Source organism: Rattus norvegicus, chromosome 8, assembly GCF_021556685.1.
Source record: "Rattus norvegicus strain SHRSP/BbbUtx chromosome 8, alternate assembly SHRSP_T2T, whole genome shotgun sequence".
Classification (NCBI taxonomy): Eukaryota; Metazoa; Chordata; class Mammalia; order Rodentia; family Muridae; genus Rattus; species Rattus norvegicus.
The window spans coordinates 26,580,631-26,608,545 of record NC_141541.1 but is presented as its reverse complement, the minus strand read 5'-3'; the positions used below and the strand labels follow the sequence as shown (position 1 = coordinate 26,608,545).

General features: G+C 52.9%; 2 protein-coding genes across 17 annotated transcripts in view; both read left to right on the top strand.

Annotated features, from left to right (window-relative positions):
• Dock6 (dedicator of cytokinesis 6) overlaps nt 1-11,918 on the top strand; it is a 52,120-nt gene extending 40,202 nt beyond the window's left edge. For 9 of the 13 annotated variants that reach the window (XR_015626854.1, XR_015626853.1, XR_015626858.1 and 6 more), the window contains 11 exons: nt 138-238; nt 1,455-1,647; nt 1,731-1,874; nt 7,182-7,313; nt 8,979-9,109; nt 9,198-9,287; nt 9,485-9,721; nt 10,229-10,372; nt 10,464-10,570; nt 10,772-10,933; nt 11,677-11,918. Coding sequence is in view for 4 of the 13 variants with exons in the window: in XM_087563079.1 (XP_087419205.1) it covers nt 138-238; nt 1,455-1,647; nt 1,731-1,874; nt 7,182-7,313; nt 7,403-7,417; nt 8,984-9,109; nt 9,198-9,287; nt 9,485-9,721; nt 10,229-10,372; nt 10,464-10,570; nt 10,772-10,933; nt 11,677-11,719 (1,494 nt within the window). In the remaining 9 variants the exon portion in view is untranslated. 13 annotated transcript variants of the gene reach the window in all.
• A 1,538-nt stretch (nt 11,919-13,456) lies between these two features.
• Kank2 (KN motif and ankyrin repeat domains 2) overlaps nt 13,457-27,915 on the top strand; it is a 29,329-nt gene continuing 14,870 nt past the window's right edge. The window contains exons 1-4 of one of the 4 annotated variants that reach the window (XM_087560012.1): nt 13,493-13,537; nt 14,825-14,969; nt 15,797-15,911; nt 16,274-17,494. In XM_087560012.1, the coding sequence (XP_087416138.1) occupies nt 15,875-15,911; nt 16,274-17,494 (1,258 nt within the window). In that variant the 5' untranslated portion in view covers nt 13,493-13,537; nt 14,825-14,969; nt 15,797-15,874. 4 annotated transcript variants of the gene reach the window in all.

Below are 27,915 nucleotides of genomic sequence, written 5' to 3'. Positions count from 1 at the left end.
GGGGGCTAGGGATCAAACGCAGGTCATTAGGCTGGCACAGGAAGCACTTTGCCCACTGAACCGTCTCCCCAGGCCCTCTCCCCCATCCAGCCCTGACCCCGCTGCCCTTGCTGACCCTGGGCATCCCTGTCCTGTAGGTTCAGGACCTCATGTTCAACCTGCACATGATCCTGACAGACACTGTGAAGATGAAGGAGCACCAGGAGGACCCCGAGATGCTCATGGACCTCATGTACAGGTGAGGGCCAGAGCCAGGCCGAGGCAGGCGGGAGAGCGGGCGAGCGCAGAGGCTGAGGGGCACGGAGAACAGACAGCGATGCACATGCACGTCGGTGCTCCAGCACTAGAGCGCACGCCCAGGGCAATCAACTTCTAAGGAGAAAAGCTTGGTCCAGGAAGTTGGCTCAGTAAAGATCCAGGCCTGCCACCAAGGCTGAGGCCCTTCAGGTTGTCTTCACACCTCCATACATGCACTATAACAGCACATACGTGCCCTCCTCTCCACACATATGTTCTACATACACGGGAGATAAAACAAGTGTAAAACAGGACCAGAGAGAGGGGGCGGGGGGGAGGGAGTGGGACATTTAAGCTCATGGTCCTGGAGGTTTTGATCTATAGCAGTTGGCCTGTAGCTGCTTTGGGCCTGTGAGTGGGCTCCACACTGCTGCAGGAGCTTGTGGTCCACAGAAGCCACTCAGCTCATGGTGAGGAGGCTAGGAGGCAGGAAGAGACAGTCCCACAGTGAGTGGAAGTGAAGAAAATAGGGAAATGAGTAGTGCCCATGACTCTGACGCAGCTGTCCATCTGTAACAGTTCATCTCTAACAGTGCTGAGAAGCCCTGGTGAGTGCTGGCCATCCCAGCACTTGGGCGGTGGGAGCAGGAGGAGGAGAGGTTTAAGGTCATTCTTGGCTACATCGGGAGTTGGGGGCAGGGTTCCAGTTTGTTTTTCTGTTTGTTCACTTGTTTGTTTTGTTTTTAATCTTGTAGATGGGGTTTCTCAGTGTAGCTTTGGCTATCCTGGAGCTCACTCTGTAGACCAGGTTAGCCTTGAACTCAGAGATCAGCCTGCCTCTGCCTCCCGAGTGCTGGGATTAAAGGTGTACAGTACCAAGCGGCTTTCTACTGCTGTTACAGACACTATGAAGAGATTTGGGGAGAAATGGTTTATGTGGTGCTTATGTCCCAATCACAGAGGAAGGAAGTCAGGGCAGGAACCGAAGCAGTGGCCAAGGAGGAGCACTGCTTACTGGCTTGCCCAGACCACCTGCCCAGAGGGGTCGTCACTCAGAGTGGGCTGGGCTGTCAGTCATTAATTAGGACAGCACCCCAAAGACTTGCCTACAGATGTTAGGGCTTGTTAGATGGACAGACAGGTAAATGGGTGCAGGGGAGGGTCGAGGCTGGACAAGCAGAGACAGGTGCTCACCCCCCTGCTGTCCTGGACCCCAGAATTGCCCGGGGCTACCAAGGCTCTCCAGACCTGCGGTTGACATGGCTGCAGAACATGGCCAGCAAACATGCGGAGCTGGGCAATCATGCAGAGGCTGCCCAATGCATGGTCCATGCCGCTGCCCTGGTGGCCGAATACCTGGCCCTCCTCGAGGACAGTCGCCACCTGCCTGTGGGCTGTGTGTCCTTCCAGGTGAGTACTCAGGGTGCCTGGGGGGTAGAGGAAGGCCTGTCTGGGTGAAAGGTGGCTCTGATGCCACCTCCTCTGCTCCCCAGAATGTCTCGTCCAACGTGCTGGAGGAATCTGCCATCTCTGATGACATCCTGTCGCCTGACGAGGAGGGCTTCTGCTCTGGGAAGAACTTCACGGACCTGGGTCTGGTGGGGCTGCTGGAGCAGGCAGCCGCCTACTTCACCATGGTGAGGCCCAGGGCTTCAGGACACAAGCTAGGACAATGTGGCACTGACAGACAGCTCACCAAACACTTTCCTGGCCAGGGATTCAGAGTGGGGAGTAAGAGGCAGTCATGCAGTCCTTTTGGGACACTGAGGCAGTAGGATTGGAGTCTGTGGCCAGCCTGGACTACAGAGCCATTTCTCCCCCAAACAGAACAAAATTCCCCTGGGCCAGGGCGGGGGCTGGAGCCGGGGCTAGTGCTTGGCCCGGGCTGGCATGCCCTGGGTTCTGTCCCCAGCCCCTATAAACCAAGCTTGATGTTGCACACCTATGATCCTAGCACTCACTAGGTAGAGGCAGGAGGATAAGAAGTTCCACGACTCCGCCACTACATAGCAAGTTCTAGGCCACTCTGGGTTATTGGGAGACACTGTCAAAAGAAAGAGGGAAGGAGGACATTCGAAGGAAAGAAAAGAAACACAGTGAGAAGAAAAACTGAAAGCTGGGCTTTCGCTCAACAGCAGTGGTATGCAGGATGCTCGCCTAACATGGAGCTCAGTGTCCAGCACCACCATGGGGTGGGCTAGAGGACAGAAACTGTCAACCTACGGGTGCCTTGAAAATGTGGGGCTAGGAGATGGCTCAATTGCTAATATGCTTGTCAGTCAAGCATGAGTTTGGGTCCCCAGAAAAAGCCGCGCATGACAGGGGAAGCACTGGGAGCCAGTGAGGATTCTGCGGGCTTGCTGGCCAGCTAGTCTCCCTCAAATGGCAAGCTTTAGGCTCAGTGAGGGACCCTGTTTCGGAAAATAAGGTGGAGTGCAGCAGAGGAAGACACCAGAGGCCAACCTCTGGCCTCCACATACCCTTGCGGTTGAGCTGAAGCCCCCAGGTTTTGTTTTTTCTTCTCTGTATGCACATACACACACATAAATCCCCCCAAAGAGCTGGGGTGTGGCTGAGCTGGGAGAGCAGTGGCCTAGCAGGCATGAAGCCCTAGGTTCCATCCTCGTACCTCAGGAACCCGGCACAGTGGTACACACCTCTCCTGCCCACACTCAGGAGGTAGAGGCAGGAGGATCAGAAGTTCAAGGTCAGCCTGGGCTCACAGAACCAACCCTGTTCAAAATGAGAGGAAAGCAGAGAATTGTGGCCTCAGAACTACTGTCGCCTTTCTCTTCATAAACCCTCTCAAGTGGGCCTGTGTGTGCTTTCTTTCTCTGTTCTTTCCTCTCTTTCTTTCTTTCTTTCTTTCTTTCTTTCTTTCTTTCTTTCTTTCTTTTCTTTCTTTCTGTTGTAGGACTTTCAAGGGCACATAAAAGAAGATGGGAGTTTTGTTTCTGTTTGCTTTTTCCAGCCTTACTCTAGCTATGAAGCCAGCCTCCGGCCTCACTGCCTGGGCCTTCTTGGACAGTTACTGTTTCTGGGAATACTGTCTTGGCCAGTTAAGACGAGCTGGGGTCAGCCCAGTGGAGCACCAGGTTAGCCAGGGGCAGCTCCAGGTCCCATCCCAGTGCCACATAGCCTGCATGAGAGCCACATCCCAGTCACTTGGGAGGTTGAGGAAGGCTCAGGAGTCCAGGTCATCCTGAGGCTGAGTAGTGAGTTTGAGACCAGCCTGGGCTACATGAGACCCTGTCTCAAACGGAAGGGCAAAGCAGTGCAGCACAGTGACCCAGCACTTGCCTGGAGGGGCTCCATCCTACAGAAAAACAAAGTATCAAATCTGAGGCCTCAAACAAACCCAACGCCCATGCTTAACAAGACTGGGAAGATCCCCTTTCTTGATGAAATCTTAGAAGCTCCAGCTTCCTGCAGATCCCAGCTCTTGGCCCTGAGCCCCACAGGTGCCTTCCCACACCACCGCTGAAAGCCTTCAGAAACTGGGCACACTGGCACTGCCCACAGAGGCGGGGGCAGGACAGCGCTTAGCAGTAGAGCACATGGGGTAGCATGTGGGGTAACGGATGGATGCACACACTTATTTGTCTTTCCTTTTAAAATTTGTATTTATTTATGTGGGGGTGGGGTATGCAGTGTGCCTTGGCTCACTATAAAGTCAGAGACAACATGCCCAAATTGGTCCCCCACCCCCTCACCATGTGGGCTCTGGGAATCAAACTCAGGTCATCAGGCTTGGTGAGCATCCTTACCCACTGAGCTGTGCTGTGCTGTGTACAATTTTCAGGTCCCAGTCAAACTGAGTGGGAAATATAAAATCTGGCCGTGTGTTTTGTTGGGGAGGGGTGCTTTTCAAGTTTTTGTACCAGGTTTTCATGCCAACCCATAATGCACTTTGAGTATATCTCCTCCCATTTTACCCCCTTTTCATTTTTACGAGAAAGGCTTACAATAGCCCAGGCATTCCTCAGGCCCCCTATACAGTGGAGGATGGCCTTGAACTCTCAGTCCTCCAGACCACAGGGCTTGCAGACTTGGCCACCAGACATGGTACTTGCCTGCTTATCCTCTTCCCCCAATATGCACAGCCTCCCCCATTGTCAACACCCGGCGCTGGCTTGTATGTTGGTTCCAATCGATAAAGCTCCATGGACAGACACAATATTGCCCCACCCCCACCCCCACACAGTCCAGAGTTCAAAGCCAGGATCAGTCTGGGTTCTATACATAGTCTGAAGGCTTTAGCCCACATGCAGCAACACATTGTCCAGAGGCCACTTCCTCAGTCTCTCAATCTAAAAAAGCCTGAAGCAGGAAAATCAGTTACCACTTTCCTCCTTCCTGGGATTAAAACGACTCCTCCTCTTCCTCCTCCTCTCCCTCTTCTTCCTCTTCTTCCTCCCCTCCCCCTCCTCAGTGTAGTGGTTGGATAGAACCCAGGGTTTTATGCATGCTGCCAAAGTACTCTATAAACGTGTGTGTGTGTGTGTGTGTGTGTGTGTGTGTGTATGTGTGTGTATGTGTATGGCGTGTATGTGTATGTGTGTGTGTATGTGTATGGTGTTGTGTGTATGGTGTGTGTGTGTGGTGTGTATGCTGTGTGTGTGTGTGTGTATGGTGTGTGTGTGTGGTGTGTGTATGCTATGTGTGTATTGTGTGTGTGTATGGTGTGTGTGTGTATGGTGTGTGTGTGGTGTGTGTATGCTATGTGTGTATTGTGTGTGTATGTGTGTGTGTATGTGTGTGTGTGTGTGTATGGTGTTGTGTGTATGGTGTGTGTGTGTATGGTGTGTGTGTGTGTGGTGTGTGTATGCTATGTGTGTATTGTGTGTGTGTGTGTATGGTGTGTGTGTGTGGTGTGTGTATGCTATGTGTGTATTGTGTGTGTGTGTGTGTGTGTATGGTGTGTGTGTATTGTGTGTGGTGTGTATGCTGTGTGTGTGTATGCTGTGCGTGTGTGTGGTGTGTATATGCTATGTGTGTGTGTGTGTGGTGTGTGTGTATGGTGTGTGTGTGTATGGTGTGTGTGTATTGTGTGTGGTGTGTATGCTGTGCGTGTGTGTGGTGTGTATATGCTATGTGTGTGTGTGGTGTGTGTGTGTATGGTGTGTGTGTATGGTATGTATGTGTGTGTATGGTGTGTGTGTGTGTATGGTGTGTATGGTGTGTGTGTGTATGGTGTGTATGGTGTGTGTGTATGGTGAGTGTGTATGGTGTGTGTGTGTGTGGTGTGTGTGTGTATGGTGTGTGTGTGTGTATGGTGTGTATTGTGTGTGTGTGTATGGTGTGTGTGCCTGTGTGTGCGCACATGCATGTGTGTGCAGTGTGGTCAGGGGACAACCTGCAGGAGTCAGTCCTCTCCTACCATGTGGATTCCTGGGATTGAACTTAGGTCCTCAGGCTTAGTGGCAAGTGCCTTTTTCTGAGGCCCTACTTTCCTTTCTGTTGCTATGATAAACACCAGGACCAAAAACAGCCTGGGGTGGAAAGGGTTTATTTTACCTTAAATTTCCAGGGAACAGCCTATCTCTGAGGGACCTCAGGCAGGAACCTGGAACTGGGAGCTACTACGTTGACTAAACCATAGCTCACTGCTTCCTACATCAGTCGGGAATCACAAAAAAATGTCCTAAGGAGGTATTTTCTCAACCCAAAGTTCCTTCTCAGATTACCTTAGCTTGTGTCAAACCTAAGCAGCCCACCACGGTGCCCTTGAACATCTCTTACTTATGACAGTCTCAGTACATGACCCAAGTTGGCCTGGATCGATTGATTATCTATCTATCTATCTATCTATCTATCTATCTATCTATCTATCTATCTATCTATCTATCTTATTTCTTTCTTTCTTTCTTCCTTTCTTTCTTCCTTCCTCTCTTTCTTTCTTTCTTTCTTTCTTTCTTTCTTTCTTTCTTTCTTTCTTTCCTTCTGTTGTTGGGGGTTTGGGAGACATTTCTCTACATAGCCCTGTCTGTCCTGGAACTCCCTTTGTAGGCCAGGCTTCAAACTCAGAGGTCCGCCTGCCTCTGCCTCCCCAAATACTGGGATTAAAGGCGTGTGCCACCACAGCCCAGCTGAAATATTTTTAATTAAAAAATGATTTATTTTTGGGTTGGGGATTTAGCTCAGTGGTAGAGTGCTCACCTAGCAAGCGCAAGGCCCTGGGTTCAGTCCCCAGCTGCAAAAAAAAAGAAAAAAAAAAGATTTATTTTTACTTTACGTGTTTGAGTGGCTACCATGTATGTGTGGGGACCATCTATGTGCCTGGTACCTGTGGAGGTCAGAAGAGGGCACTGGATTCCCCGTAACTGGAGTTATAGACAGTTGTGAGCCCCCATGTGGGTGCTAGGAACCAAGCCCAGGTCCTCTGCAAGAGAAGCCAGTGCCCTTAACCACTGAGCCACCTCTCCACTCCTGGCTTTTTATTTTTTCTTTCTTTTCTTTTTTTTTTTTAAGATTTATTTTATATATATGCGTACACTGTAGCTGTCTTCAGACACAGCAGAAGAGGGCATCAGATCTCATTACAGATGGTTGTGAGCCACCATGTGGTTGCTGGGAATTGAACTCAGGACCTCTGGAAGAGCATTCAGTGAGCCGTCTCTCTCCAGCCCTATTTTTTATTTTCTTAAAACTAACTGTGTGGGAGGTGATGTAGCTCAGTGGTGGAGCCTCTTCCACAGTCTTAACCACCACAAACCTGGCCTCTCTTCCCACCTAGGAGGAGCTACTGCAGAACCACAGCTCTTGGGCCTTGGTAGATGTTTGGGAGAAAGTGTGCAGGCCACAGTGGGGTTCCTAACAAAGAAGACGTGTCCTTTCTGGGGTAGGGGTTGTCAGGGTATTGGGAGGTGGGGGGAGGGGCAACCTGCGGTTCAGAGTAGCACAGAATGTTTGGAGGCTCCTTACTCACTTCTCCTATTCCCCAGGGGGGTCTGTATGAAGCAGTGAACGAGGTCTACAAAAACCTCATCCCCATCCTTGAAGCCCACCGAGACTACAAGAAGCTGGCCGCAGTGCATGGGAAGCTACAGGAGGCCTTCACCAAAATCATGCACCAGGTGGGCCTAGGCCCTGCTGGGTCAGGATAGGTGCTCTCCAGCCCCCCACCCCACCCCCGCTCCCCTAATCTTGTCTCCTCTTCCCACAGAGCTCTGGCTGGGAGGTGAGTCTGAGGGAATCCTGATTCCTGGTGAACGGTGGTCAACAAACACTAGGGGGCGCCAGAACGGCATGGCACCCCTCCGCAGGGGCCTGCGCTCAGTGGGTGATGACGCACAGCCCCCTACTTACTCCCTTCCCCCAAGTCCCCCCCATCTCAAGGGCACTGTGAGTCACCCAGCTGGGAGCTCTCCAGAGACACCCCTCCCTCCCTCGGGTAGGACTAGCTCAGTCACCACCAGGGCTGGGGGTGGGGGAGGAGTGGGGCTAGCTCTCCCCCTGTCTGATGCTTTTCTTCTGTCACTGTCTTAGGGCTCCCTCACTTTCTCTCCATCCCAGTCTCTCCAACTCCCGGCTCTGCCTGCCCGGGACAACTGCTCCTCATCTCTTAGGGTGCTCCCCACCAATCCCTCCTTCTCCTTTCTATTTTTAGGCATCTCTCAGTTGAGGGAGAATTTTCTGGCCAAAGATGGCAGGAACCTAGAGCCCTAGGCAGGCTGGGTGGGGGCAAGTGGGTAGGTCCCCGCCTCTCCTGCATCCTAGGTCTCCCTCTCCCTCTATAGAATGATTCTCATAGGGTGGTATAAGCAGGACCCAGGGGGGTACCTCTGACCCCAGACCTCTGACCTCTGACCTCTCCAATGACTGCATCTCTCTCTCTCTCTCTCTACCATCCCTCCGTTCTTGTGTCTGGCCACACGTCTGCCCCACCCTATCTGGATCGGCCTTGGTGAGTGAACTTGGAATGATCCCACCTCCTTCCCCATGGTTTGGGGGATGGTTTCTAGGGGTGAAAGGTCTTCCTTCCATATATGGGGCTATTAGCAAAGAGGAGAATGTTCTAGAACTAGAGCCCAGGGGTTGGGGATTTAGCTCAGTGGTAGAGCGCTTGCCTAGCAAGCACAAGGCCCTGGGTTCGGTCCCCAGCTCTGAAAAAAAAAAAAAAAAAAGAAAAAGAACTAGAGCCCAGCATCCCAGGACAGGAGGCTGCTCAGTCACAGGGCACCTGCTGGACCTGGGTGTCATGGGTACCGAGGTACAAGCAAGCAACTCCGCCCTAATTTGGTATTGGAGCGTTGCTGATGAGTCAGCAGACGCTACAGAAACTCAAGTTTATGTTAAGCAAGGATGCTGACAGAAGACTGTCGGAGTTCGGAGGCTGAGACAGGAGGATAGCCTAGTCTACATAGTGAGTTCCAGGTCAGCCAGGGTTATGGAGAGAGATCCTATCTCAAATAAATAAACAAGCAAACATTTTTTAAGTAAAAAAATAAGTGGCTGTGGTCTTGTCACGGCCATAGGGCCCCAAGCTAATGCCTTGCAGAGAGGAGCTGGGGTGTTAGGTGTTAGGTGTTAGCCATGGAGTGCTTACCTAACATGTGGGTGGCTCTGGGTTCCCCTGTCATGTTCGTCTGTCTCACTGTCTCTGAGATCTCCGACAGGCTCCTGAGGTTCTTGGGATTCCCCACCCCAATCTTCTTTCCCTCTGTATCCCACCCTGAGTGTGTCTGGGGCAGAGGCCATCTGCAGAGATGCCTCCCTGCCAACACACTGGCCTCTCTCAGCCCAGCGTGTGTTTGGGACGTACTTCCGAGTGGGCTTCTATGGTGCACGATTTGGTGACCTGGATGAACAAGAGTTTGTGTACAAGGAACCGTCGATCACAAAGCTGGCAGAGATCTCACACCGGCTAGAGGCACGTCCTGGCACTGGGAGGTGGGACAGGCCATGCGGGTACAGTGGGGGCTGCCCTAACCGACCACGAGTCAACCCTGTGTCTCTAGGAGTTCTATACGGAGCGGTTCGGGGATGATGTGGTGGAGATCATCAAAGATTCCAACCCGGTAGATAAGCTCAAGCTGGACCCACAGAAGGTGAGAAACACTGTGCAGACACTGTGTGCAGGGTGGGGCAGGTCCTGATTCTCGGGAGGGTCCTGTATATCCAGTTCCAGGAAAGATCTGGACCTGTAGGTCCAAAGCCTTTAGACCTGAAGGGCCTGGGCCTCTGGCTGGAGCGGTGTCGGGTGGACACCCACTTCCAGCCCCATGCATGGACCCGGTTACTCTAGGCCTACATCCAGATAACATACGTGGAGCCGCACTTTGACACTTATGAGCTCAAGGACCGGGTGACCTACTTTGACCGAAACTATGGGCTTCGGGCCTTCCTCTTCTGCACACCCTTCACGCCGGATGGGCGTGCGCACGGAGAGTTGGCAGAGCAGCACAAACGCAAGACGCTGCTGAGCACAGAGCATGCCTTTCCCTACATCAAGACACGCATCCGAGTGTGCCACCGTGAGGAGGTGGGACCCCAGACCTGGGCAAGAGTAGTGGGGAGGGCTTCACGCCTAGGGAGGGGAGGAGATGATTGGGGGACTCGAGGTCCAGTCCTGGGGGAGACTTTTCCAGGGAGGAAAAGGCAAAGAAGCCTCACAAACAGTGCAGGGACTCTGGATGCAGGAAGAAAGAGAGAGGGACTTAGCAGAATGGGCTTGGGAAATAAAAGGACCCCAGGCTGAGGCTCCAGATGCAAACCTCTACCACCAGGCCTGGAGAAGTGTGGAAATCTCAACTGTAGAGGCCCTAGGCTCAAGGGCAAACAGCTAGTGAACCAGACCAGAAACCCCAACTGGGTCGAGACCCACCAGGTAGCACAAATCCCCCAGCACTGTTCACAGCCTGGGACCCTCCCGGCCCCACAGTTTCAGCTATTTTGGGCTGGCTTGGAATAGGACGTTGCAAGCCCCAGCATGTGCACCCAGACATGCAGACAGCAGTACTCACAGTACACACCCCACTGACCCCCACAGACAGTGCTGACACCAGTGGAGGTGGCCATTGAAGACATGCAGAAGAAGACACGGGAGCTGGCCTTTGCCACCGAGCAGGATCCTCCAGATGCCAAGATGCTGCAGATGGTTCTGCAGGGCTCCGTGGGACCCACTGTAAACCAGGCATGGCTGGCATTGCGGGGGCGGGGGCGGGGGTGGGGATGCTGGCCACCATGGGCCTCCAGTTGCCCTCATGAATCTTCTCACCCAGTAGGGTCCCTTGGAAGTAGCCCAGGTATTTTTGTCAGAGATCCCAGAAGATCCCAAGCTCTTCCGACATCACAACAAACTACGGCTCTGCTTCAAGGATTTCTGCAAAAAGTACACTGGCTCTTATAACCCTGCCACCCTGACTCTCTCCTGTGCCCATCCTGACTCCATGTTTAAATTCACCGCCCCTGTTGTGGGTCTGTGCGTGATTGCCTCCAGACCCTTCACATGTATACCCTGAAGGAGTCCCTGGCCCCTCTTCTTGCTCTCTCTTGAGTGCCAGTCTCCAGTAGCCTCCTCTTCACCCCTCAGGTGTGAGGATGCACTAAGAAAGAACAAGGCCCTGATTGGACCAGACCAGAAGGAGTACCACCGGGAACTGGAACGCCACTACAGCCGCCTCCGGGAGGCACTGCAGCCTCTGCTCACGCAGCGTCTGCCCCAGCTGTTGGCACCAAGTTCCACCAGCCTCAGGTGCCCACCGTGGGGGCTGCCTCACACACATATACATGTGCACTGTGTGTGGTGTCCGAACTGGGTCACGACATTTCATCTATCCTGGTTTTCGGTTATTGTATTTGATTTAGTGGGGTGGGGCATGTACGGGTCAGTGCATGGAGATCACAAGACAGATTGCAGCCACAGTTCCCTTCCACTAAGTGGGTCCCAGGGATTGAACTCAGGTCAAGGCTTGGTAGCAAGTACCTTGACCCACTGAACCATCCTGTCTACTCTCCCCACCCACTCCTGATAGAAACAGACTCCTAGGCTATACACGGGGTTAGTACCCTGCCACTGAGCCATGTCCCCAGCTTTCAGCTGGCCATCTGAGACTCAGTTTCCACACCTATGAAATAGACGTGATTCTAGCACACTGTGAATCTTCTGGGGGTGGAAAGTAATACAAGTGACTAAAGGTGCTTGCAACCAAGCTCCAATACCTGGGTTTGAGTCCCCTGAAACCACAGGTAGAAGGAAAGAACCAGTTCTATTAAGTTATCTTCTGACCTCTACATTTGTGTGTGTGCACGCACGCACGCGCACGCGCGCACACACACACAAAGAGAGAGAGAAAGAGAGAGAGAGAGAGAGAGAGAGAGAGAGAGAACAGAAAAAGAGTCTACTCTTCTTGGATGGGATGTGTGCTGCTAGATGAGGAAGTGGGAAGACTGGAGCTGGGGGTCCCGCGGCCCTGCTAACCGGCCTTCTGCCTCCAGGAACTCCATCAACAGATCAAGTTTCCGGAAGACTGATCTCTGATGAAACAGCTAAAAGCCACACCCAGAAGACCAGCACCTACACCTCAGCTGCCTGTGCCTTTCTGGAGTCAAACCTACTCCCTCATCCATGGGGTGACCACAAAGTCCTTGGAGCTGGGCTCTGTCTGTCTGCACTGATGGATTTCTAAGCTTTGTTTTTATTTGTTTGTTTTTTAATTTAAAGTGAGTTTTATATACAACCTGTGTGGTGTGCTGACAGTTGACACGGTTCCTGCCCTAGGGTGTTGATGTTCATTCAGTCGGAGAAGAGAACACACACACACACAATGTAACATGTCCATGGGAAAGAGTGCTGTGTGTGTGTGTGTGTGTGTGTGTGTGTGTGTGTGTGTGTGTGTGCCTTTGGTCACGTGTGTACACCTGTGGTGAGGGCTTGCATGAGTGCATATTTCTGTCTCTACGTTATACTCTACTTATAGATCAGCCTGGCCTTGAACTCACAAAGATCCATCCACCTCTTGGCCTTTTCTTACTAAGTGAGGGAGAGATTAAAGGGGTGTGCTGGGCCCCTCACCTCATTTGTATTGTATTTTTTCTTACATTTATTTATTTATTTGTATCTATATGTCTGTGGGTGCATGAGTGCCATGGCACACATGAGGAGGTCAGAGGACAGTTTGCAGAAGTCAGTTCTCTCCTTCCACTGTGTAGATCCCAGGGATTGAACTCATACCCTCAGGCCTGGCAGCCGGCTCCTTTATCCCATGAGCCTCTCCTTGGTCATCCGCTTATTTTTTGAGACAGGACTCCTTGAACCTGGAGTTCATAGATCCAGCTAGGGTCACTGCCGGTAAACCCCAGAGAGCACCCAGAATTGGGCTTCAAGGTAAACTTTTGGGCCCAACTCTTATGTAGATGCTGGAATTCGAACTTAAGTCCTGATTCACACAGCCAAGCAATTTACCCACTGAGTCACAAGTGCCTTGTGCTAAGTAGATTCCAAGAAGCTCTTTTTCTTTCTTTTTTTTTTTTTTTTTACTGTTGTTTGTTTTGAGACAGACTCTCCTAGTCCAGAATCGCTGTAGTAGAAGGTGGCCTCCTAGTACTACTGGCCCCACGACTTTGATGTGCTAGCCATTGTGTCTTCAGAAAGTCCTGTGCAAACAGAAGTTCACCTCTGGGCTAGGGTGTAGCGTAGCAGCAGAGATTATCTAACATTCGAAGAGTCCTGGGGTCCATCCCCAACCCCGCAAAGTCAATAAGCCACGCCCTGTGATTTGTGTCAGCTCTTGAGTAGAATGAAGGGAATTTTCTGAACACACTTATCAGGTAGATCATGTGATTGACCCCATTCTGCTGATGGGGAAACTGAGGCCCAGCTTCAATTTCAGGAGATAGGGATGGGCTGCAATCTCGGAGCTTGGGCCGGCGGTCACGCTACGGTGCACCCGGCCTGCAGCTGGAAGACTTCCAGCTGCCGGCGGCCAACGGGGGAGGGGTGACCTCCAGTCCTGGCCACCGCACCGCCCCGGAGCTGGGCCCCGGCCAGCTCCGCCCCCTGCAGCGCCCAGCTGCGAAGGGCGGGCACCAGGCTTGTAGAAGCCGGGACCCTGCCCCGAGGGCTTGTGGCCAGGAGTCGACTGAGACCCTAGGACGCGCTCAGGCCGCAGCGAAAGCGCGTGCACCCCTGCGACCACCCTTCAACTTCGCCCCCAGCCCCTGCGGCCCAGGCGCCTGGGAGGCTGGAGGGGCGTGGCTTTCTGCTGGGGGCGTGGCTACCGCGCTGGCTCCACAGGCTTGGGGCGACTGAGGCGGAGCGGGCAGGACGCTTGGGACGGCGGAGGCTGCAGCGCGCCAGGCGAGTGGGATCGGGGTGGCCTGGGGTCTGGGCTTCTCTAGAGGGACTATCGGGATTTCTAACCCACCTCCAACCCTAGGCTGCGAGCTCGCTCACTCTCTCTTAGCTGGTCCCTGCCAAGTCTTAACCATCTGCGCCCAAACTTTGCAAACCGGAGCGTCTGGGTCCCCGCGCTCCTGTCCCCTCCCCAGCCCTGACCTGGGCCCTGCTTCCCTTGCCCCTAACCCACCACTCTCCTTTTATCATTCCCTGCCTCGCTTCCTCTTCTCCGCCTCTTTCGTCTAGCTCTGTCCCCTTCCCTTCCCAAGTCCCCGCTCTCGCAGCTCCCGGTGGCCGGACCAGGCCCCTCAACGGCGGGAAGGCATCCGGCGTCCGGCCGAGCTGGGCCTGGCTGCTGGGCGGGTGTGGGGATCAGCAGATGTTTGCCATTAGACTGGGACCCCACAGGCCCCGCCCCTCCCCGCCCGGGGCGGGGTCCTCCTCACCCCTAACTTTGGGGGCGGAGAGAGTGAGGCAGGAAAACCCCCAGATTCACCCAGGCTGGTGGGGAGGTGCACTCTGGGGAGACCCTGTGGCCCTTCTCTGAAAACTCCCACCTGTTGATTCTCACAGCCTCCTTCCGCCTCTCTCATCCAGGGATCTTGTGGAGAGGGGGGGCCTCCTCTTCCGACTCCCGCCACAGAGTTACCAGCCTGAGCTTAGATAACTGCAGACCCTTAGACCTCAATCGCTGCGTCTGGAGAATAAAATGTGTGGAGTCTGGGGGCGCCTTGGGCGAATCTGCCCTGTTTTAGGCTCAAGTCACAGAGACCTGCCTGCCTCTGCTTCCCAAGTGCTGGGATTAAAGGCATGTGACACTACACTCAGCTTGCAAGATCTTTTCCCAAAAACATAAGCAGGGTTGGGGATGGAGAACGTGGGGTGTGAAGCCTGGGGTTCCAACCCACAATATATAGCTGAGTATGGTGGTGACACCAGCAAGGCCAGAACTTGGAAAGTAGAGGCAGGAGGATAAGATTTTAAAGTCATCCCCAGCCACATAGTGAGTTTGAGGCTAGCCTGGGCTACAGGGGACTGCCTCAAATAACCAAATAAAACAGTGTGATAATTATTCAGTTTATTCATTCCACCTTGGTGCCCCTATCCCAAGTTACCCCAATTCTGTTCCCTCTTTCTATGTCTCAAGTCCTCAAAATATATTTTGGACAGAATATATTTCCTGTCCTTGGAGGGACTGAGACTCCAGGCAGATGCCAATTTTAACTACAACTGGGAACTGCATTTCAGGTGCTCAAGCCAGCAAAGCAAGCGGAGACGTGGACAGACACAAACTGGAGGGACAGAGATATGGATGGGAACTGAAGCAGGGGAAAGGAGCATCCTAAGCCTGCCTTGATGCCCAGCAGGTGTCCCACCTAATCCATCCCCCCAGGTACCCACTGCCCTAACACCCACAGCTTAGAATGGTTCACTCTAGAGAGTGAGATGGGTGGAGGTGACTGCAGCAAAGTGGCTGCAGGGCAGATAACAGAAAGGACTGACCTTGGCTAACCTCCAGGACTGAAGTGGGCCCTGCAGAAGTCTTGATTACAACCCCCCTGCAGCCTGTTGGCACCCCGCTTTACTGCCACCTCTATGACTTTATAGTCTTCCACCCTACTCTATCCCTATGTACCCCACCAAAACCCAGACACATCCTGAGGGGGCAGGAAGTTCTATGTAGCTGGGCAGTGAAACTGTTTATTTTTAGAGAAAATTGTTTCCATAAAGAGGAAGGCTTCTCAGAACTTTTACCCTCACCACTTTGCGGACCCTCCACCGGCCTGGCCTGACTCTCTGCTTTGAGGTCGCTGAGGGGTCCCACCTCCATGTTCTGTCTCTCGCTCCCCCCGCCCTGCAACCCCCCCTGTGTCCCTGTTAGCACCCCCAGCCCTCCCCCCTCTTACCCTGCTCTCTCTGTGCACTTTCTAAGCTGGGCCAAGGGGAGGGGGCACAGGAAGGGTGGGGCCACCTGCCCTGGGGGCCATGTGAAGGCTGTGGGAACTGCTGGAGCCTGTCCAGGGCTGGACAGATGTGCACGCAGGGAGGTTTGGTTTCTTTGTTCTGGGGCTTTCTACAGTCAGGCAGGGGTAGGAAGGGGAGCTTGAGTGCTCAAGTATGTGAGAGGTGCCTGACCCGTACCTACGGGGTACCAGGCCATCTGTGAAGGGTGGGTGGCTTCTCCTTCCTTTTCCCTGAAGACTGCCCACCCCTCTGCAGGTTAGCCTCAGCTGTCCGAAGGCTGTTGGGGAGACTCGGTTCCCTGAGTGACATCTGAGGAGCAACTGCAGAGAGAGGATGGCCCAGGTCCTGCATGTGCCCGCCCCATTCCCAGGTCAGGGGCAGCTGGGGGGGGGGGGTTTGAATGGGGAGGACGCTCTGACAATCTGGGTGCGGGTTTGGAGGGGCAGCCATAATATGAGGGCCTCAAGTGGGGCAACAGCTCAGACTGTGTGGCTTGACTGGGAAGGACAGCTCTAACCGTGACAGTCTTAGGGAGGGGACAGCACTAATGTGAGGTCTGAGTGAGAAAAGGACACCTTTGTCCTTGGCATCGATGGTTGGTATGGGCAGACAAGCTTTCTTGATCTCCGATGGGCCGCCAACGTTGGCAAATGCCACTTGTGTCCCTGGGCTATCAGCTGGGCAGAAAAGGGAGCAGCAGTATTTAAAGGCCTCGGCTTTCCCCAACTCCAGGAACCCCTGGCCAAGCCTCCTCAGCGGCCTTCCCCAACAAGGAGCCAGACCCGCCATACTCGGTGGAGACGCCCTATGGCTACCGCCTGGACCTGGACTTTCTTAAGTACGTGGATGACATTGAGAAGGGCCACACACTGCGCAGGGTGCCGGTGCAGCGCCGGCCACGCCTGGGCTCCCTGCCACGTGGCCCGGGCTCCTGGTGGACGTCCACAGAGTCGCTGTGCTCTGACGCCAGTGGGGACAGCCGGCACTCGGCCTACTCCTACTGTGGCCGCGGCTTCTACCCACAGTACGGAGCCTTGGAGACCCGCAGCGGCACCAACCCACGCGTGGAACGCACGCTGCTGGATGCGCGGCGCCGACTGGAGGACCAGGCGGCTGCCCCATCATCGGGTGGCCTGGGCTCTCTGACGCCCAGCGCTGCGGGCTCCACCAGCTCCCTGGCAGGCGTGGGCCTGCTGCCCCCCACACCTCGCAGCTCTGGCTTGTCCACCCCAGTGGCACCCAGCGCTGGTCACCTGGCCCACGTGCGCGAACAGATGGCTGGAGCCCTGCGCAAGCTGCGCCAGCTGGAGGAGCAGGTCAAGCTGATCCCCGTGCTCCAGGTCAAGCTGTCGGTGCTCCAGGAGGAAAAAAGACAGCTCACCGTGCAGCTCAAGAGCCAGAAGTTTCTAGGCCACCCCTCAGGGACAAGGAGCCGGAGCGAGCTCTGCCTGGACCTTCCGGAGGCCCCCGACGACCCTGCTGTGCTAGAGACTCGCTCGGTGGGCACCTGGGTTCGAGAAAGGGATTTGGGCATTCCAGATGGTGAAGCTGCCCTGGTAGCTAAAGTGGCCGTGTTGGAGACCCAGCTCAAAAAAGCGCTGCAGGAGCTGCGGGCGGCTCAGACCCAGCAGGTCGACCTCCAGCCCCAAGCCTGGCCACCACCAGACACCCAGGTCCGCGTGGACACCGTGCGAGTTGTGGAGGGTCCCCGGGAAGTGGAGGTGGCAGCCAGCACGGCAGCCGGGGCTCCTGCACAGCGAGCTCAGAGTCTGGAACCCTATGGAGCAGGGCTGAAGGCCCTGGCCACATCTGCGGAGAACACCCTTGTGTTCCGAAGTCATGAGGTGGTGGAGACCATGTGTCCCCTGCCCACAGCTTCCACCAGCAACATGCACACAGCCAAGAAGATCAGTATTACAGAACGGAATTGCACTGGTGCGGCCAGGATGGCAGGTGAGTGACGAATCAGGGGAGTCCCAGGAGGACCCCCTCCTCATCCTAACCTTCAGAGCCTCTCAGAGTGAGAGGGTTCCAGGATGGGTCTCGGAGCTGTAGGCACTGGGCAGAGAAATTTGGTGTCTTGGGCCTGGGGAGGTGGCCCAATTGGTAACGTGCTTGCTATGCAAGACCCTGAATTCTGATCTCAGGCCCCTGTGTAAAAATGCCAGGTGGGTTCATCCCTACTTGCAATCCCATCACGGGGAGACGGAGGCAGGAAGATAATGGGGGCCAGATTGGGTTACTTGGTGAGTTCTAGCCTGTGGTAGACCTTGTCTGAGACAACAAGACAGCCCAGTGAGATGGCTCAGTGGGGACGCTGAGCCGGATGACCTCCATTGTTCTGTCCCTGGAGTCCACATGGCAGGAAAGCAAACCTCACTCCTGCAAGTTGTCCTTTGAGCTCCACAGGTGTGCTGTGCCACACGTGTGCCCCAGCCCCATAAAAAGATGGACATACCTGAGGAACACCACCATCTGTTTACCTCTGAACTAAACACGTATGCAGACACAGTGCACGCACACACATGTACACAGGTACACGCGCACACACATGCATACATTCACATTCACGCTCATGCATGCACACGCATGCATGTCTGCACAATCCACACCTATGCATGTACACTCACGCCTGCGTGCACAGAGAAACTGAACATCTAGCACACTGCCTTGTTGTGTTGGGGTGTAAAAAAAAAAAAATCCCGTAAACATGAGTTGTTTGGAGGAGGTTCTCCAAGGCTGTTGGTTTCATAGAAAGTTCCCTCTTTTGAGTGAAGAGCTGGCAGGAATCAAGACACTAGAAAGAGTGTCTTGTTTGGGTTTCTGAGGGACAGCCTCGGGCATATCCGGGTCCAGGTGCTCAGGGGGTTCTGTGGTACCTCTAACTCACTGTTCTCTGGGGCCTTCAGATGAATGAGTCTGGAAGGGAGGTGTTCCCTCCCCTCCATAGGTCACACAACACCAGATAAAAATCCCAGGAGTGGCCCTCGATGTCGGAACAACCATTGAGCCTTGAGGGTAAAAGAGACCCTACCTACCCAAGCCCAGTGGCCTTCGGAAGAGGAAGGGGGTGTACCCGGAGAAAGTGCTGAGTCCTCATGCCAGGAAGGGCATATACTAATCGTTAGCTGCCCAGAAGCTGCCAGAGTGATTCACAGGATTAGTGACAGCTGTTCTGTCTTGGCACAGGCCTGGGGTGCCAGCTGCTGTGTTAAGTGTCTCACCAAGGGAGGCTGAGGAAGATGGCCCACAGCCAGATACCCCGGTGCGATCACTGTGTGACCCTAGCTGAACAACACCACCTCTCTGGGCCTCCATTTTCGTCCCTGTGGCTCGCTCTAATACAGATACACCCTTCCAGAACCCTTGGCAGTGAATGCATACAGTAAGCGCTCAAGCAGTGCCTCTTGCTGCTTCTGCTGACAGTTAGCAGGTTGACCTGATTTGTTTCCTTTAGGTTGCTTGGTTTTGAGTTTTCATTCCCTTTGGGGGTGTGCGACATTTGAGTGCTTGGTTTTGAGTGTTCTTACCCTCTGGGGCTATGTGGCATTTCAGACAGTCTTGCTGTGTTGTGAACTCCAGCCTTGAGCCCTTCCCTTCCCTTCCCTTTTCTCTCCATCTTCCCCTCATCCCCCTCCCAAATGCTGTGCCTCGGCTGGCTTACAGGGCATTTAATCCATGCCCAACTTCAGCTCTGCTTATAGTTGGGGAAACTGAGGCTTAGGGCCAGGAATCACCTAAGACTCATGGAACCCTGCATCCCCCCCCCAGATCCCGGTCATGTCGGCCGCAGCCCTGCTGACTCTAACGGGCACCGGCTGCAGGGCGAGGGCCCAGCTGTGCTTCCCTGTTGTTCCGGCCAGCTACGGAAACCACCACTCTGTTCTGTGTCCATCCAAACACCCAGCCCTGAGGTTCTGGCCCCCGGCCAGAGGCCCGCCCAGCACAGCCTTGGAATCTTTGAGAGGCACCCTCCATTCCAGACATGCCTCCCAGGGCAGTCATGGGGCCTTCTGCTCACAGGACATAGAGACAAAGCCATGTTCACTGCCTGTGGAAAGCTGCCACCCCGAAAGTCCTCCCTCATGTCTCACTGCACTCCCTGTTGCTGCATCTTGGCCTCGCTTAGATAGAGCGGGAGTATGTTCATTTATTTCATCTTGTTCTGAGGATACTTAGTGCTTATTGTCACAGGTACTAAGAACATACATAGCAAGAGATCATTCCTACCAATGTCCCTGCTCAGGGCCTACAAGATGGCTCAGCAGGTAAAGGTGCTTGCTGCCAAGGCTGATCTTGGACCCACATTTTGTTTGTTTGTTTATTTTTGAGGACAGGGTCTCACTGTATGTCTCACTGGTTGGCCTAGAGCTTGCCACAGAGACCACGCTGGCCTCTAGCTCACAGATACCACCTACCTGCCTCTGTCTCCCGAATTCTGGGAGTGAAGGCCCACAGCACTGTGCCTGACCCAGAGACTTACATATTGGAAAGAACCAACAACCAACACAAGCTGTCCTCTGATCTTCACACAGGCACCAAGCCGTGCCTCATACCCTCTCTCCCCCCACTAAGTAAATAAATACATAAATAATACTTTATTTTTAGAGACGGGGTCTCCTTATGTAGACAAGGCTACTCTCAAATTCACAGAAATCCACTTACCTCTGACTCCAGAGTATTGGAACTAAAGATGCATACACCTGGTTGGGGATTTAGCTCAGTGGTAGAGCACTTGCCTAGCAAGCACAAGGCCCTGGGTTCGGTCCCCAGCTCTGGAAAAAAAAAAAGATGCATACACCGACATGCACAGAAATAAGTGTAATTAAAAGGAAGGAAAAAAAAAATCTTCAGAAAATATACGAGAGACAAAGTATCCACATGAGAAATATGTACTCAGATCAAACCCGAGGGAAACTGGCAGGGCTGGTGACAGCCCTCTGGGGACATGGCTGCCCCGTGCCCTCCTCTGTAATCCTGAGCATGCCTTTGAAGCTCTGCGTGGTCTAGGCGATAGCACCCAAACCTCCTCAAACTGCAACACTGTCTGTAAATCAGGTGTCCTGACCGATCACTGTGCGGGGGCGTGGCCCCGTTGGTAGAGCCCCTGCCTAGAATCCCCCAGTGAGGGACTGAGTGTGGCCTAGTGGTAGACAGTCGGCTCCCGGCTCTCTAGTGTCCTTTGAATATATTCAGGTGTGGTAACACAAGCTTATAAGTCCTGCACTCAGGAAGCTGAAACAGGAGAATCACCTCAGCTTCAAGGCCAGCCTGGGCTACAGAGTGAGTCTCAAAACAGCAAATGCTAAAATAGGAGGTGATGGAGAAGATCAGGCCTTGTGGGCAAAGAGGCGATGAGAGGCTCCAGGCCAGCATACAGGCTCTGGGATCAAGACGAGTTTGGGCTGATGAATGATCTAGAAGGGGGAAGACAAAGAGTTGAGGTGCTGGGGGAATCTAAGCATCCAAGGGTGAGTGCCACAGACTCCTGAGCTAGGACAGCACTGTCAGAAATATGAACATATGAAATATGGTGTTCAGATGACATCACCACATCATGTCCTCTGAGGTTGGTAGGCCTGGTGATAAATCATGGAGCACTCTTTGGAGGAATAGATAGGTGTGTGTGTGTGTGTGTGTGTGTGTGTGTGTGTGTGTGTGTGTCCTCTTTAGCATCCAGTGAGAGTTGTGTTTCTCAGCAGAGCTGGAAATTACTTTCTCCAGCTGAAGATTTGGGGAAGTCCCCACCTCCACAAACACAGACACATCCCCAGGTTTGAGAGAGGTAGGCAAGATGGACTGAAAGACTTGGAGTCAGTCACACGCACACACTAAAACAAATCTTACAGCCAAGTGTGGTGGCAACACTCCTCTAATCCCAGCATTCTGAAGGCAGAGACAAGTAGGTCTTTGAGTTTGAGGCTAGCCTGGTCTATGTAGTGAGCTCCGGGACAGCCACAAGGCCCTGACTTGAGCAACAAAAATGTGATTTCTTTGTAGAAGGATTGGAAAGTACGGAAAAATCTGGAATATCAGTAACCTAGGTATAGCTGCTTTCTAGATTTTTGTTTGTTCTGTTTTTCTGAGATAGGGTCCCGCTCTAGTCAGGCTAGCCTGGAACTCATGGTCACACTGTGGCCTCAGCTTCTGTGAGTGTTGGGATTATAGGCATGAGTGACCAGTACAGCTCCTGCCCTTGGCCGCCGCGCCAGCATTCTACCTTGGGCCATGCTGCAACCCCGCTTCTGAATTTTTATTTTTATTTTTATTAATTTAGAGGCAGTGTCTCAGGTAGCCCAGGATAACCTTGAACTCCTGATCCCCAGTCCTCTTCCCCTTGAGTGCTATGCCGCCATGCCTGGTTCATAGGGTGCTGGGGATGGTACCCAGGGCTTAGAGCAGGCTCACACATGCTCTCCCGCCCCAGCCTCAGTCCTGTGTTTATTTCGTAGGAGTGTGTGTTTGAGACAGTTGGGTTTCGTAGCCCAGGCTGCCCTTGCTGCCTGCCTCCATCTGGCTTGCCAAAGCTGGGACCTAAGGCATAGCCAGTCTGAATCTTTTAAATGCATAAAAGAAAAACATGTTTTTAATATCTGGCACCACAGAGCTGGTGGAAATTATTGTTTTGATTGATTTTGTTTATTTTTTCAGCTGCCGTGGGACCCAGGGCCTGGTGCATCCTGGGAAGCATCTGCTCTTGGTCCAGGCCCTGACCCTGCACTTATTACGTTTTTCCTTGATTTTCCCTGGCCACATGAAAAGGCACTGAGCACAGTAGCACGTGAGCCTGCCAAGCGCATTCCTGCACTTGGGAGACTGAGGCAGGAGGATTGTTGTGAGTTCTAGGTAGTTCTAGGGTGACATAGCAAGATGCCACCTTGATAAAGAGAGAAGGGAAAGGAAAAGAAAGAAAATTGAGAGTAAACACAGTCTTGGGCCATCTTGGCTAGAGTGTGCTTGTCGAGTCGGAGGCAGAAGGATCATTGGTTAAAGGGTGCGAAAAATAAGAAAGAAAGCTTTGTAGTGGGGGCACATGCCTTCAACCCCAGCACTCAGGACGCAGAGGCAGGCAGATAGCTGAGTTTGGGCCAGCCTGGTCTACAGAGTGAGTTTCAGGATAGCCTGGGCTACACAGAAAAACCCTGTCATGCAGAAAACACAGAAAGATAAAGAAGGGGAGTCGTTCTTTTCACTTTTCCTGTGTGTACTGTGTTTTAAGAGAGAATTAAAGGGCAGCCTGGGGTACGTAAGTCCCTGCCTCAGAAATACAAATAAAGAAAAACCCGGGGCTGGAGAGCTGTCTGCAGTTAGGAGGCTGCTCTTGCAGAGGAACTGTTGCTTCTCGGCACCCACATCAGGAGGCTCACAAATACCTGTGACTCCCAATCCCTTGGAGCCTCCCCAGGCACACTCTTGATTAAAAATAAATCTTAGAAAACACAGATAGAGCTGTGTAACGGCACGGTTTGTGTTGTCTTACTGGGTCCAGCTCACCCACTTTTGAATTTCAGCCTTCATCCCAATCATTATGTATGTATTTATTCTTCTTCTGTATTGTCTTTTAGTTTTCTGAAACAGGGACTTCCCCATGTTCTGAAAGCCACCCCCAGCCTCCAACTCCCAGGTCTTCCTTCATCTGCCTCCCAGGCACTGGGGTCACAGATGTCACTGCCATGCTTGGTCGACATGTTTTACCCCTTTTGAATTACTTACAAACGTATTTATTTGTTCCGGGCGTGTGCTCGGGAGTGTGTGGATGTCCGAGCACAGCTTTGGGGAGACATCTGTCTCCTACAGTGTGGGTCCCAGCATCAAACTCAAGCCGGCCACTTAGCAGCAAGCTCCCTTCTTCACTGACCCATCTCGCCCGCCCCGTATTCTGCTTTTTGAAGATGATGTTCCTCTGTGCTTTCCTGGCTAGCTACCAAGTAATCCTCCTGCCTCACCCTCTCCATTCCCTGGGCCCTCAGGCATGTGCCACCACCCTGGGACTTCCCTACCCCTTTTAATTGCTTTGCTGCACCCCACCTTCAGCAGCCAGTTTAGATATTCCGTGTCCTTGAGAAACATGCCCTGTGCCTGCCGATTTCCTTAAATGGTCTTGTGTTTCAGAAAAACAAGATTCTCTCTCTCTGTTTCTTGTTTTTTTCCACTTAAATTTTTTCCCCTCCAGTTCTGGGACAGGGCTGGACATCTTGCTAGCCAGGCAAGAGCCACACTGCCGAGTGCCCACTCCCGTTTCCAATTTCATTATTTAATTACAGTCTATTACCTTTGCGGGGAGGGGGTGGAGTATGTGTGTGGTGGTTAGAGGGCATTTTGGGGGGATCCGTTCTCTTCCACATTGTGGGCCCTGAGGATCAAACTCAGGTCCCCGGGCTTGACAGCAAGCTCCCTTACCAGCTGAGCCACCTCACCAGCCCTGCGTCTAACTCTCCACGGGTCTGGGGATCCGAATCCAGGCTGTGGCTAACCTGCTGAGTCATCACACCAGCCCCTCTGTTTGCTTTGAGATAAAGTCTTACAGTTATGCAGGCTAGCCTCAAACTCACCTTAGCTGGGGCAGGCCTTTGACCCGTGTTCTCCGTGTTCTCCGGGACAACTCCCAGGCGGCAGACAGGCCTGGAGAAAGGGGGCGGGGGACGCTGAGCATTGCCTGTGGCAGTCAGCACTCAGCTTTGAGGTGGAATGTTTTTTTTTTGTTTTTTTGTTTTTTTTTTCCGGGGCTGGGGACCCGAACCCAGGGCCTTGCGCTTCCTAGGTAAGCGCTCTACCACTGAGCTAAATCCCCAGCCCCGAGGTGGAATGTTTTATTTGCTCCGTTTGCTCCCCCGCTGGCCGACTTCGGGTTCTGAGGGGTCCATAGCTGCCCTGGGATCGTGGACACACAGCTGTGCCGAGGTTTGGGGATTTGAACTCCGATCCTAAGGCTTGCACTGCAGGTGCTGTGCCATCTCCCCAGCCCTGGGGATTTAAAAAAACTGTTACATTTTTATTTATTGGGGGAAGGGGCATGTCAGAGGCTAACGTTTAGGGGTCAGGTTTGGCAGCAAATACCTTTACCCTATGAGCTCTCTTGCTGGCCCTAGAAAATATTTTTTCCTACTGATATTTTTTGACCTGAAGCTGTTTGAGTGCACAGGTGCAGAGCGCGGAGACACTTAGGTCTGCTGTTGCTGCTGCTGTTTTTGTTTCGCTTTGCTTTGCTTTCTCCAGAACAGGGTTTCTCTGTGTAGCCCTGGTTGTCCTGGAACTCGCTATGTAGACCAGGCTAGCCTTGAACTCAGAGATCTGCCTGCCTCTGCCTCCCAAGTGCTGTAACTAAAGTCGTCCATCACCATGTCCAGCCATTAACTGACGCATTTCAACATGTGCACACCCTGCTGGGGTTGGAAGGAAGCTTTGAAGCCTGGTTTGTTTGTCTGTCCTCTTCCTCTTCTTCACACGGGCTGTTGCACATAAATAGTGCATATACATATGGGCCACACTCGTTCATGTGCCTTTTGCCTCAGAGTCCTAGCCCTAGAGCCTGGGGTTACAGGAATGAGCCAGCACACAGATGGCGTCTGAGGGTTGTCACTGTCCCTGTTTTTATTCTTAAGGTGCATGGTGTATGTGGAGGAGGCAAGCTTGTCTACCAAAGGCATGCTAATGTCAGATGCTGGTCCCCTCACCGTCTTCTCTTGTTTGTTGCTGGTTCCCCAAGCTAGCCCAAGGGCTTCCAGGGGTTCTCCATCTCCATCTTGCCATAGGAACCCTGGAATTGCAGACTTCCACCACTGTGTCCAGCTTATGCATGGTGAACTCTTGTCATCAGACAAGTTCCCTTACCCAATGAGCTGTCCTGCCAGCCCCCAGCCCCCAGCATTTAAAATCTGGAGCTCTAAGCCAGGCACATTGGGGGCCTCCCTGCCATCCCAGCACCCCAGACTGAGGCAGGAGGCTCTTCAGCACAAGGCCAGCCTGGGCTATAGAGAAAGACCCACAAAACCACAACAGCCAAGTGCCTGAGGATGTAAAAGGTTGATAGAATGCAGACTCAGAATCCTGGGCGTGATGGGTTCTATCCCACATCTTGGGAGGTTGAGGCAGTGAGTTCAAGGCCAGTCTGGGCCACATGAAACTCTTGTCTCAAAAAAGACAATGAGCGAGCCAGGGCCACAGCTCAGTTAAGCATATCGTAATTGTGTACACAACTCAGGTTCCATCCCCAGGACCGCAAAACAATAATAATAAGTAAATAACTGAGAAGTTAGACGCGCCCGCACTGGCTCCTGGCTCCAAAAGTCAATTCAGTTCTCTGTCGGCTGGGGTCGCCACACCCTGGACTAGACTGCTTTTGGACACATTTGTAGCCAAGTGTCCCACCCCGCCCTGTCCTGTCCACACTCAGCCTGTGAGCAGAAAGCACTTTAAGTTCCTTGCATAACTTGAGTAGCGCCCAGGAACTTCAGGAAGCAATGACTTGCTTCTGATTTTAAAAAACAAAAAAGGTTAGTGGCAGTGCAGTGGCTCCTACCTTTAATCCTAGTACTTGGAAACTAGGGCGACCCTGAGTTTCAGGCCAGCCAGGGTTACACAGTGAGACCCTCTCTCCAAAAACAAAACATTGAATTTTTTTAAAAAAATGTAACCATCAAAGAGACCTTCGACTCTTGGCCCCTCCGCAGAGCTGCACCCATAGCTGGAAGTGGGTGCCGTAAGGAAGGAGGGACTAAGAGCTGCAGCAGGATGAGGAGGGCCACAGGCACCTCACTGAGTCCACACTCGAGGCCTGGGTACTGCGCGTCCTTGGAGACTGGGCCCAAGGAGTCACTTGTGTCGGCGTGGTGGCCATCTCAATACTCGTGAGGCAGAGGCCACACACTCCCTGATTATGGTGCCAGCCTGGTCACATAGTGAGTTCTAGGCCGCCAAGGCTGAGAGATGGCTCAGTGGTTAGTAGCACTGGCTGCTCTTGCAAAGGTCCAGGTTCAATTCCCAGCACCCACATGGTGGCTCACACCATCCGACTCTACAGAACTAATGGCTGTCCTTTCTCTTTTGTGCAGGCGCCAGGATGCACACGGTGCACAGACACATACGTGCACAGGCATGCATTCTGGCAAAACACTAGAAAAATCTTTAAAACTTAGAATGAATGGTGTGTGGAGTAAGCGTGCCCCCATACACGTGTGCGCCACATGTGTGTGGGAACCTGCATGGAGAGCGCACTGCTTCTTCACGTAAGTCAACCGGCCAGCCATGTCCGGTGGCAAATGCCTTTATCCTCTTGCTGATAAAGCTCTCTAGTGGCCACTCCGGCAGCAGGAAGGGCATTTACATGATCTGCAGTTGATCTGTCTCAGAGCTTTCTTTTTAATTGAGACAGTCTTGTTACATAGCCGTAACTGGCCTGGAGCTTGCTGTGTAGACCAAGCTGACGTCCGTCTCCCAGAGAGCCTCTGCCTCTGCCTCTCCGGTGCCGGGTTAGAGGCCTGCGCCACCGCACCCAACAAACCCTGCTTTTATGTTTTCCAAGTAAAGTTTCGGCAGAGTGGGGTATTGGTTTGATCGGTTGATTGATTGGGCTGTGGAGATTGGAATCCAAGGCCTCACATGCTAGACAAGTGATCTACCGCCAAGTCACACCCCAGCCCCTCACTGGGGATTCTAGGCAAGCACTCACTACCAAACTATGTCCTGAGTCCCCATTTTTAAATTAGTTTATAAATGCAAACTTTTCAAAGGTGTGGTGGGACATGCCCCTAACCCTAGCACTGAGGAGGCAGAGGCAGGAGGATCAAATCCAAGGACACCTGAGCTACGGAATGAGATGTGGGCCAGTGTAAGCTCGACAGGACGCTGGTCTTGGAGATAGGAATTCTAGTTGTAGTTTTTAAATGTTCTAGTGGCTCCTGTTCCCTTTTCCTGGTAACTAGAGTGACGCCTGCTTGGTATCAAGCAGGTCAAGATAGTCTGTCCCACAGATGGCTTAGGCAAGCAAGACACTGTGTGTGTGTGTGTGTGTGTGTGTGTGTGTGTGTGTGTGTGTGTGTGTGTGTTCTTTTTTTTTTTTTCTTTTTTTATTTTATGTGAGTACACTATAGCTGTCTTCAGACACACCAGAAGAGGGCATCGGATCCCATCACAGATGGTTGTGAGCCACCATGTGGTTGCTGGGAATTGAACTCAGGACCTCTGGAAGAGCAGTCAGTGCTCTTAACTGTTGAGCCATTTCTCCAGCCCCCGTGTGTGTTCTTTAAAGAACCTACTAAAGGGGTTGGGGATTTAGCTCAGTGGTAGAGCGCTTGCCTAGCAAGCGCAAGGTCCTGGGTTCGGTCCCCAGCTCCGAAAAAAAGAAAAAAAAAAAAAAAGAACCTACTAAAGTCAAA